The sequence below is a fragment of the Eumetopias jubatus genome, unplaced genomic scaffold, assembly GCF_037043125.1.
Source record: "Eumetopias jubatus isolate StellerSeaLion01/CBP00866 unplaced genomic scaffold, mEumJub1_p1.0 scaffold_16, whole genome shotgun sequence".
Taxonomy (NCBI): domain Eukaryota; kingdom Metazoa; phylum Chordata; class Mammalia; order Carnivora; family Otariidae; genus Eumetopias; species Eumetopias jubatus.
In genome coordinates this window covers 7887364-7899837 of record NW_028274822.1, presented here as the reverse complement: position 1 = coordinate 7899837, position 12474 = coordinate 7887364, and the positions used below count along the sequence as shown (strand labels likewise).

Below are 12474 nucleotides of genomic sequence, written 5' to 3'. Positions count from 1 at the left end.
AAGGCAAAATCCCCATTAAGTCAAATGTGTTCATTATGTTATGGTCAACAGAAAATATGGTCCCTATGGCCAAAAGATATATATCACAGGACATATATGTCAAAACACAGAATAGTTTCTAAGAGAATATTCAAATCCTCAAACCTCCTCAAAATGGAATTATGAAAAAATAAACTTGCACATAATTTAAGATATAAATACCAAATGCACACTTCCAATATGTATCCCCTATGGGAGAGTAGAGTAAAGCAACCATTTAAAAGATTCTCTGCCAAGACCCTTTAATTGAAGTTACAACATAACAATCTATCAGGAGGATGGAGTTTTAGAGCCAGCTTATACAAACTTAATACAATCCTCTCATTTTGCATTTGCATTTTAAGAACTGAATTACAAAAGGTCAAGTGATATGCTTAAGGTCACACACCTAATATTTCTGAGTAAGGTTTTAGAGAGAATTGAAATAAACCTCTGAAGGTCATCAATTTTAGTGTACTCTTTCTTCTGACCAAAGACAGTACTTTCCTTTCCTTTGTATAAAACCTGGCACAGCACACAGCCTACATGCACGTATAGTAAGAAACATATGTAATTTATTATTATGTGTTGCTGGCTCATGTATTTGAATAACATTTTAATTCACATATTATCTTTATATAGGGCAGAGCAAAGAAAACACAGCATTTGTAGTTTTAAAAAGCTAATAAATGCCCCAACTCATGTGAGGCATACTTTTTCCCATCAGTATGTCACAGGGACACTTCCTTTCTTTACTTTCTGTCTTAAACTTGCTTGTGCCCTTCTAACAAATGTCATGTATTTATATTCTGTTTACGTGAACAAGAAGAGTATGATTTATTAGGAAAAACAGTTTATATAAGTGGTTAAAGTATCCATATCCACACAGAATACTTTACATCTTTTATAATCTGGAGGAAATGGAGAGGAAAATTGGCTAGTAATTAGGAAAATCACTGAGATACCCTGTGGCTCCAGGATACCTTGTTTTCTTTGGCCAAGAAGGTTAACAGCAAAAGATTATAAATGATAACTTTTATAATGAATAATATAAAATATTAAGGAAAAATAAGGAGCAAGGTAAATTTTAAAAATTTCTGTGGCACAGAATTTTTCCTATGTACATTTATTTTAATCTGGTGCATCAACCAACAGGGACTCATATTTATCACAAGCCTAATCATGATTCCTTGAAACAGCACGACCAACAAGGGAGAGAAAGCAGCTAGGAAATAAAACAGCTTTGGTCTGGCCTGGCTGGAGGTCTTTAAATTTCACCTGGTCCAGGAAGACTGGCTGCAGGGCTCATGGTCATGGCTACGGTCAAGGCTCCCAGAGCTACTGGGCATTCCTGGCCTGGGCGGGGGAGAGGGGCAGGTGCACTCCCCTCACTGAGGGCAAGAAAAGGGCGTGGGACTTCAGGAATCACTTGCATTCCCCGAAGGGGAAAGTGTGTCCTTAAGAGTGGTAGGACCTAAGATCAAAGGCCCCTTCCCTAGGGAAGAGAGCTCCACTAAAGCTAAAGTTAGGAGATTAATAATGCTTTTGAATTGGGGGAAGACCACTGTAAAGGTGTGAATCTGAGTTTCCTCTTACAATATTCTTTAAAGTGCAAAATCAGACTCAGTTAATCAAATAACGCCTGTTGTTCTGATGGGGCCTGAGACAGCTGGGTCGCTGCCCAGCTTTGGTTTTAAGCTAAGAAGAGCTGAGTGGACTGAGGGAGGCTGTGGCCTCCCAAGAGTAAATGACTTTGAGCAATGCTGTGAGGATCTTTCCCCCAAGAGTTTCAGCTTCTGAAGGAGCTCCTGGAGACAGGAGAAAATGTCAGGGGACCCTTTATCAGTCTCCTTATCTTTGCTCTGAGAGTAACTGTAGTCTGCTGGGCAAAGGAGAGGGAGACAAAAAGTCCCCCGAGAGCTCTGAGCCCCACCTTCAGTGGGTAGGTTTGAGCTGGACCAGGAGCCGTCCTTGCCTCTGTCAGCCTCATCTGTGACCGCTGCACACAAGGCACAAGTGGTCATGCCAGGAAGATCTGTACAGCCATAACTCCCATAGGCAGAAAAGGGGCAAAAATCCCCAAATTCAAAGCAGCAAAGAGATAGCAACAAATCGGCAGACTGGAACAACCTTCTGTCTCTATAAAATGTGGCTGGCTGACCGGGGGAATGGAAGCAAATCCGTCAAGGCACAAGTCTACTTCTTTTCCATCTTTCAGCAAGAAGATAAAAATCATAAAACCATGATTATTAAAAAGAGAGATTCTTAATATTGAAAAATCTAGCAATTTCCTATTTGTAAAAATGACTACACAACTTAGGAAACACTTCAAGGTTTTTTTTTGGTTAATCTATTTATAAACTCACACTTTAGTGATTTTAGAATGTTTTTCAATGAACAAAATTCTTTGTTCACATTTTAGGACTGCAAAAGGTAAGTTTATAAGTCTATAAGGCAGCATGGTTTAGAAAGGGGGCATTTTCTCATAAATGTACCAACTAACTCTGCCTACCTCTATAGACAAACCACCTTAAATATATGTAATTCACTTACATAAATCAAATGTATGTTCAGAGATGCAGACATGTCTTTAAAATGGCAAGACATTATGAATTATACCTTCATTCCTGCAATATAACCATTTTGGTCATGACACAGCACACTACATTTTGGTAAACTGCTGGATTTAGATTTCTAATATTTCATTTTGAATTTTCATATCATAATCGTTAAAGAAGCTAGTCAACATCAGAGGACCACGACTGGAGAGGAGATGGTTAATTTAACTTTATATGCTTTTGTTTCATTTAAATGGTCATAATGAACATTAATTCAAATGATTGAAAAAAATTTTTATAAGGTCAAGACTGAAAGTTGATTTAAGTACTAAACAAAGTTTTTGAAAGGTCAAGAAATCACATACCTGAAGAATTACTTCATGAAGTCGTTCTAGAGATTTCTGATTTTCCTGAGTTTTATCAAGAAGTGAAGCCATTGATGGACCGTGGCATACATTTGCTTTATCCTGATCTTGGAGATGCCTTTTTGCTTCCTCAGTCAAGAGAACAGAAAGGAATTGCAGGCTGGCGGTAGATAATGCAGGGCATGTGGTAGACAAACCCACACATGTGCACAACATATCTGAGAGAGAGAATACTTTCTTTTTAAATGGCTGAAAAAGTCTTCAAAATTAAAGAAGTGAATCAGATCAGTTTGAGTAATTAAGTTTATAGCCTTTTTATTTCTAATGTAGTAAAGCTATCAATACTTGTAAGTATCACGAGAATAACTCTAGCGTTTAAAAGTAATTTAAACAGTCACTATTAAGACAACAGAATCTAATTCTCATTTTATTCTTCTTATAAGGGTTCTTTTTGATACAAAAGTGTGTTTGCGTATGTGTGTGTACAAACGCACATACACATGGGGCGCCTGGGTGGCTCAGTCGTTAAGCATCTGCCTTCGGCTCAGGTCATGGTCCCAGGGTCCTGGGATCGAGCCCCACATCGGCTCCCTGCTCTGCGGGAAGCCTGTTTCTCCCTCTCCCACTCCCCCTGCTTGTGTTCCCTTTCTCGCTGTGTCTCTGTCAAATACATAAATAAAGTCTTTAAAAAAAATGCACATACACACAATATTTGCTAAGACCCAAAATAAGAGGATTATATATAGATGAGTACTGATTCCCTCTGGGGTCTTTTGGGATCCACAAAGTCTCTGGAGTTTTTAACTTTTTAATTTTTATTTCAGTGCTTACCGAAACAAAATTTCATGTAACTGTACTCTGAATTATCGAAATCACCACTGCATAATTGTGTTTCTGTTTTCAAACAAGTTGATGCTGAACAGTACTTAAAAGAGTTAGTATGCAGTGTTGGCATGGTGCAGAAACAAACGTTTCATGGTAGTTCAGAATACAGAACAAAAGTGGTTATGCACAAATTTGCAAACATAACACAGATTAGAAAGAATAGGCAAGCTGGGGCGCCTGGGTGGCTCAGTTGGTTAAGCGACTGCCTTCGGCTCAGGTCATGATCCTGGAGTCCCGGGATCGAGTCCCACATCGGGCTCCCTGCTCAGCAGGAAGTCTGCTTCTCCCTCTGACCCTTTCCCCTCTCATGCTCTCTCTCTATCTCATTCTCTCTCTCAAATAAATAAATAAAATCTTTTAAAAAAAAAAAAGAAAGAAAGAATAGGCAAGCCAACTCAAGACTCTACACTGAATCAGTCATTATTAATTTCCTGTTATGATCACTGATTTCATCAAAGAAACATTTGATGCATATTAATTTTATTAATTTGAGTACAACTGGTTTGTAATTTTGTTATGTTTTACTTTTATATCATTTGGAATTTATGCTTCTGTAAGAGTTATAACCATAAGAATTTCTACCTAGATTTAGGCTAAAAGAAATTCTTATTTTCTTAAGTAACACAAAAATAATTCAGTGAGAGTGGCGTCTCGTGAGAATTATGATCATTTAAATGATGTCTAAATATGACTCAGGTCTGAAAAAAGACTTCTAGATAACACAAGTTACAAAGTGATCATAAGATGTTTTAAATATGTATGAGCATATGGGATGGAAATTAAAAACAAACAAAAACAACTCCATGATAAGGAATAGCAACAATCACTTTCTATTAGTTATGTTTTCATAAACATTACTATTATCAAAGCTAGCTGTTTTGTAGTAACTTATTTCTGATTAGCACCATATTATATAAACTGTGTGTGCGTTTTGAATAAGGACAGAGTAAACTCAGAAAGATTCTGAATTCTTATTTTATCACTAGGGAAAGTGTCAGGTAAACAGGCTTAAAGCAGGGGCCAGCAAACTTTTTCTGCAAAGGGTCAGAGAAGAACTGAGTATTGTACACTTTACAGGTCGTAGGCCTTTGTCACAGCTATTCAACCCTACCACTGTAGCAGGGAAGCAGCCATAGGCAACATGTAAATGAGGATGGGTAGCCGGGTTCCAACACAATCTTATTTACCAAAACAAGCAGCGGGCCACATCTGACCACTTGGCTTAGGTGTCCCCCATTAGTACCTTGCTTTATGTTAGCAGTGACTCAGGTGGTAAACTAAATTTCCCCACAATGGAGGTAAGAAAATCTCAATTACACAGTCAATCTCTTTCAGTAAAATAATGATTTCTAAATGGACACTCTTCCTCTTAGGTAAACTCAGAACTCCTATCTTCCAGATAACAAACAATTTTGCTTCTTACTGAACATGTATTTCCCCATAAAACTTACTTCAACACTACCACTCTCGTTACAAAATGTACCATCCATCTAAATCTAGAGAATGACCAAATGATAAAGTAAAATGTGAAAAAAACAAGTTGACTGAATTAGTGGTAACTTGGAAGCTTAAAAGAACTCAATGTTGAATACATTTAAACTAGCCATTTTTTAAAAGTAACATAAGTGTTATTTATGCATTTATGTTTAAAAAAAGTCTTCTTGCTATGCTAAAATTTGAAAGAGACTTTATGAAAAATTAGTAGTTATTTAAAAAAATTTGTTTATGCTAGTTAGTTATATGGAAAACATCTTATAACAATAATTAACTATCCTACACTCTTACCATTTCTGTACTATAAGAAAATTCTTGTCTTGATACAAGACACTATTTTTATTATAGATTTCCATGTTATCATATATACAGAATTTTAGGTGCAGGTTTACCCACTTACAGTGCATATATCTCAGGAAAGAGACTGGTTTCTATGTCAACACATGAAAATCTTTCTCATTGTTTTATAATCATGTCACATCACATGTCTCTTCATAATACCACAGGATTTTCTTAACTTGTTTTTATAGTTTTCTGAACTGGGTTTCAATTTTTCAAAAATGCATTTTTGAGGCTCAAGAGCACTGCAAATTTCTCAAAGTAAATACCTGGTTTCTCTTCCAAATGCCATGCCGTAATTACTTAATTTTAAGAAAAAAATATATAAAAATTGTAAGTAATGATTATCTTAATTTTTATTAGCAGAAAGATCCGCAGCCTAGTGAGAGTATCTTCTTACCGACCACGGCCATCCAGTGCTTGGCCAGACCCACTGTCACAGGTGGGAGAGAGGCAACAGTGGCTTTCCTCAGGAGTGTAGCCAGAAGGTTAAATAAATGTGTCCATGTGTGATAAAAAGCCGATATCAATTCTACATCTATGAAATTAATGAAAACATTTCAAGTTATTAACACAAAGAATAGGAAATACAAAGCTCACCAGATACTTCATTACACGTAAGAGGCACACACCTGTTAGATGAAAACAAATGTAATTCAGCATGATCCAAAATTTATTTTAATTAACTTTTTCACTGCTTCTTAAAGTTCTCTCTCATCTACCCCCCTACATAAAGACAGATACACACTCATGCATCCTCCTCTCATTAACACATATTCAATAACAATTCAGAAGGTATGACAAGTCATAACCTAGGAAACACACATTGTGCATACTGTAAAAATACGGCATTGGGCGCCTGGGTGGCTCAGTTGGTTAAGCAACTGCCTTCGGCGCAGGTCATGATCCTGGAGTCCCAGGATCGAGTCCCGCATCGGGGTCCCTGCTCAGCAAGGAGCCTGCTTCTCCCTCTGACCCTCCCCCCCTCTCATGTACTCTCTCTCTCTCATTCTCGCTCTCTCAAATAAATAAATAAATCTTTAAAAAAAATATATGGCATTGTTTGTGCTACTTTTATAAAGTTTCTCCTGTTGTCTTTATCCTCTTTATGCGGGGGTGAAAGAAGAAAGCACAATGCGCCAAGGTCAAGTCAGAAAAGAAAGGAGAATTTCATCGAACAACCAAGAGTACTGCCCCTCAGAGAAAACATGAGACTAAGGAGGATTCTGTACCTTTGCCTATGGCTGAGAAAATAGCAATTAACCTTCTATCGTAAGGACGGCCTTTCCTTCTCTCCACGTGGCAAATGGAGGCTAGAGAGAAGCAGTAATCTTAGGACTATCTTCTCTGACCATGCCACCAGTAGTATCTGGCAGCTTTTGCCAAACTCCATTACCAAGCAAACTAAGGACTTCCATTTCAGGGTTCTTTTGGAAATGGCAGATTCCAGGGAGTTCGGATTATAGCAAGCCTTGGTGTGTGTCTCAACCATTTTGTCATTCTCAGCTCTATAAGGAATCTTTTCAGACATATGCTTCCTCCTCATCATCCCCATGAAGTTTTAATTCCATAGATTCCGTATATATGTATATCTGAATATAGATTCGGTATATCTGTACTTTATACATAAAAAGAATTAGGTATAAAGCTTACTGATTTTAGTCAAGATAGCCAAATAAAATATTTAAGTTAAAAGTTAAAATTAAAAATTGAAAAGCAATTAACATTTAACTTAACTTTGTAACTACTTTTGCTAAGTAACTTTCAATGTAATTTACTTGCTCCTATAAAATGTATTGAATTACATATGAAAATTAGCCAATCATATAAATATATACTAGAAAGATAATCAATATTTTATAAAACCATTCACAACTATTTTTCCAGAAAAATTTTTAAAACTCATTTCTTAAAAAATTGTTACTGAACTTTTACCTTTTGCTAGATATGAGAAAATGACTTCTAACTTAACCAGCTGCCAGATATACATTCAGCTATCAGTGACAGTTTTTATTTTATTTTCAGCAATTGATGTAATTAATGATGGGCCAATTAACTTACATAATAATAAAACATACACTATTTTTATTTAATTCTCAAAGCCCAAGTCACACACAAAAGCAAGAGAATCAATTAAAAAAACATCCACAAGTCAGCCAATGACAATCAGGACATGGTATGACTTTGGGATATCTGGCCATATGACTTTGGGATCAAGTGTTGAATCGAAGTCCTCCAGTCACAACCATCTATACACTATAGTTTTTAGCAATTATATTTATTTCCTGTTTATCTTCTATGAGCTCAATATCAGTGCTTCCCAAGTGATATCCAAGAAACCCAACAAGAGAAATCAAATACTAAGGAGTAAGATTTTATTGGGTAGAAATGAGCTCTGAAGGTCTACAAACCATTGTAATAGCTAAGATTTTTTTCCCCCAACCCTTTCCCCCAAGAGTCAATTTTTGTTTCTTGAAGGGTGATATCACCCTTATAGAGAATGCATGGTCTATCCTGATTTGCTTAGTTAGGACATCACTACCACTTGTAAAATTTACAAGTAAGGAATTACTATTCTTCTAGCACCAGGATATTTTAACACTAATAAGACACTGAGGACGAGATTTGCTGGCATCATAAAACATTTCACTCACCTAAAACCAAACAAATCTATAAAATTCAAAAACCTAAGTAATAATGAACATGCAAAGAGCCGTTTAGCAATAGCCAAATTATCGATTACTTCATTATAAAATCTTTTAATTATATTTTAATTCTGTTAAAGATTCTATATTGTTTTAATTTTCTCTTCTATTAAGTGCTCTAATGCATCTTTTCATCAGAGTGTATTTTTCAATCATTTCGACTTTATCAAAATGTTTGATATATATATGCTACACTTACTGATACTTGTTATTGCAAATAAGTTATTAGTAGGTCATTTGGCTGTACCCATAGTTTATAAGAATAATTACTACCTGAAACTCACTGTACTTGCTAATATTACACAGAGAACTTTGCCCTCATTTAAACTGACAGCACAGGGGAGAGGCCCTTCACTATACTACATATTTGTCTCAAATGGTTTCCTGGAACGACTTAAAAGATCCAAACTATAAAACACATTATAAAAGCCTTCCAAAATATTGGCAAAGCACAACATAAAATTTAACCTTGAAGTGAGTATCTGGTGCAGAGTAAGACTTTTTTCCTCAATATCATCTGCTCCCATCCCAAACTTAAAGAAATAAAGCTTACCTAAGACATCTTTGGTGCATATGGTGAGGATCCCAATGATGTTTGTGATGAGAGGTTTCAGAAGCTCATCCTGAATCACAAGGTCGGGATCTACCAATAAACATGACTGCAGAAGCCTGGACAAAGATGACAGATATTCTAGGAGAAAGGATACCTATTTGAAAAAAGAGATAAAGGAAAACAAAACATATTATATGAAAAGTCTAGCTCAGTGATATTTCAGCTTTCTATGCATTATAAGTTACTTTCTTTGTAATGTATGTTGATAAAAACTTATAAAATATTAATCATAATTTTTTGAGATCTACAAGGAATGCACAGCACACAAAGTATTCTCATATTATAAACATGCCATTAATGACCACATTAACACTGTCAAGTATAATACCAAACAAAGCAGTATTTTCAAAGTCAAATTTCAAATTCCATTTAGAGAAAGAACGCCTTTATAGTTTTTAAGTAGAGAAACTGGGAAATCAATATATTCTGGAAGTAGAAAGGGGCATTCCAATGCCATATATATGTATATAAAAATACAATTTTATAAAGAAAGAAAGATTACAAGATATTCTTCAACACATCTCCTATCAGGTAAAATGCAAGTTTGTAACATTTAATTTCCTATTGCTATGAAGTCTTTTTTGATGCCTTTGTACTCTACTGATGGCAGTTAAAGCAAGTCTGACTCTGATGCATGAAGTGTTACCAGAAAAAGATAAGCCATGGAAGGTGAGAACCAACGAGAAGCATCCAAGAGAGAACCACGGAATCACTGAAGCCTCTCACAAGCCCATGCACTCCGCCCAGCCACACTCGGCACTTCCTCGGCACCTCTACACTCTCAGCTCAGATCTCCCCCTTGTGAGGCATCCTCTGACCACCCTTGACAAAACACAGCATGCTCTCCCTCTGCCGCACACCCTTTCACCCACCCTCGTTTTTCCCATACCATTTGTCACCAGCTGATAAAACACTTCACATTTTATTTACTGCTTACTGTCTGTCTTCTGCACCGAGGACAGAATTCACGTGGGGAGGCGTGTGTGTTTGCTTTGTTCACACATCTGTCACTGGCATCTAGAACACAATCTGGCAGAGAAGAGGTTCCAGAACTTTTCTGGAATGAATGAGTAATCTTGTGTGAGGACAAACAGCCAAGAAGCACTTAGCCTACAGAAGGTCAGGTGATGAAGTGAGTAAGAGTGTGAGTTCTGGAACCAACCTGTATGAGCTGGAATCCCGGCTCTGCCCCTTTCTATGTGAGCAACCCTGGACATTTCCAATCATTTACTTTTAAAATGAGGCCACTAACGATACTTCATGTGACTATTGTGGGGATTACATAAATTAGTACAAACAAGCACTCCAAAATGTGTGCTACTGTTATTCATTCATTCCACAAGTACTAAATGAGTACCTTCCATGGGACAGGAACTGCCCTCAGCATCCAGAATACAACTGATATGTAAGAACAGGCAAAGCCCTGCCTTCATGGAGCTCACCGTAGCCTTCAACCTCATCTCCCCCTCACAGATTCACTCTAGCCACTCTGGCCTCCTTGCTATTGCTTGGACAGACCAAACATTTCCCAATCTCTGGGATCCCGCAGTGTCCCCCGGACTAGCTTCCTCACATACTTCAGGTTACACTCCCTGTCTGAAAGAACCTCCCTGACCACCCTAAGTGGAAAAGCCCTAACCTCCCAGCTCTGATGTCATTCCCTGTCTCCTGTTTTAGTTTTTCTTCTCAGATGTCTATCATCAACAGGTATATAAGGATTTGCTCATGATCTGCTCTTCCAGCCTGAGGGGAAGAGTATTTATTTGCACAGGCAAGATCCTGGTACATGGTAGGCCCTCAAAAAAACTTTGCTGGATGGATAGAAAGTGAAATGGAGGAGACAGCCTTATGCAAATAAACACACTCAAAAGTGAAGACACTGCCCTGGGACAAGTGTTTTGAAGATGATGCACACTGTGTTACCCAACCTTGTAAAAGGATGTCCGCCCTATTCAGAAACCTCAAAGATAGCACCACAAAGCAAGAGATACTGGTCTGTTCCACCTTTAATTATCACACTAAATAAATCTTGTAGCCCTTCTTAAAATCTGATTTGGGGTAACATTTCTATTAGCAACAACTACACAAGGAATTGTTAAGCATACTTTACATAAAGATGCTAGCTACAAGCAAGAACTTAAAAATAGTAAATATCTGTAAAGGAACAAAAATAAATTTATTTTTATTAGACTGCTTTTTGAAAATACACAGAATTTAATCACTATGTATTTTAACAATTTCAATTTAGGTGAAAATGATAGAGACAGTCTAAAATCATAGAATGAGAAGGTGGTCTATACAACGTCCCCTTTTTATAATATGGTGCTCAAAGATACCCAGATCTGTGGGTAAACATTTATAGTTGGTTGATAATGGAATCAGGAAGAGAATCTAAATCTTTAAACCCTGCTGCTTTATTTCACCATGCAAAGATGTCTCGGATTAAAATGTTAAGTAACCTATTTCAAGTAACCTCATCATACCATGTATATCCTGAAAGATTTCCATTCCTCTCCTATGGTTAGTATATTCTTGGCAGAATTTGTTTTTGGCACTTAAAGCAAACAAATGTGCAAACAGACATGAGCGAGAGGGAGATGTGACACTTACCTGAGCCTGAGTGTGTTCAACTGGAGGTGACAAAGGCAGTGGAGCCTTCAGCTCCTGGACACAGCTCTCTAGGAGGGTGGCATCTGCAATACTGCGAAGAAGAGAAAAAAAAAGAAAGAAATCCTTCCAGATGAGTAGTATGAGGCTTATTAAAAATTAATAAATTAGTATTTGAAGTTTGAATATAACCTTGAAAGGTATTTAAGAGAAAGGATCTTTACAGAGAACAAACTGATGGTTGTGAGAGGGAACGTGGGTGGGGGTGTTGGGGAAGGGGAGTGGGAGATAGAGGCCTCCAGTTATGGAATGAGTAAGTCATGGGAATAAAAGGCACAGCATAAGGAATACAGTCAATGATACTGTGATAGCGATGTAACAGGACAGATGGTAGCTATGCTTGTGGTGAACAGAGCATAACACAAATCCATCAAACAATTAAGATGCACACCTGAAAGTAATGTGACATTGTGTGTCAACTATACTCAAATAGAAAGTAAAAACAAAAAAGAGAAAAGATTTTCATAAAGATAATATATAAAAAGGTATCCTATAATATTTTAGAACACAGGAAAAGATCTTATCCAATAAACATAGGAAGCAAAAAATATCTAATGAAAAGCAGAATAAAATATAATGAAGCTCTTTTAGAAGGAAGGCAAACAAAAGAAAAACCTTGGTGGTTAGTTTCCTCTTTAAAATAGGAAAAATACTTGCTAGGAAATAAGTTCTGATTTAGAAAGTAAAAGACAAAATAATGCAAAACAAACAGGAAAATTGTTTTAAGTCAGGAATAAAGAACAGGTACAGAATATGACAAGCCTTTGCCATAAAAGATCCTTTAATAGCTCTGTGGCCTCAATTTCATAGCAGACTCCTAGCTGACTCTT

At 36.8% G+C, this 12474-nt stretch overlaps 1 protein-coding gene across 1 annotated transcript in view; it reads right to left on the bottom strand.

Annotated features, from left to right (window-relative positions):
• Positions 1–12474, bottom strand: part of RTTN (rotatin) — a 160544-nt gene that overhangs the window by 25456 nt on the left and 122614 nt on the right. The window contains exons 37-40 of the mRNA XM_028103002.2: positions 11588–11678; positions 8918–9071; positions 6060–6197; positions 2942–3159 (exon numbers count right to left, since the gene is read on the bottom strand). Coding sequence (XP_027958803.1) covers positions 2942–3159; positions 6060–6197; positions 8918–9071; positions 11588–11678 — 601 coding nt within the window. The remainder of the gene's footprint in view (positions 1–2941; positions 3160–6059; positions 6198–8917; positions 9072–11587; positions 11679–12474) is intronic.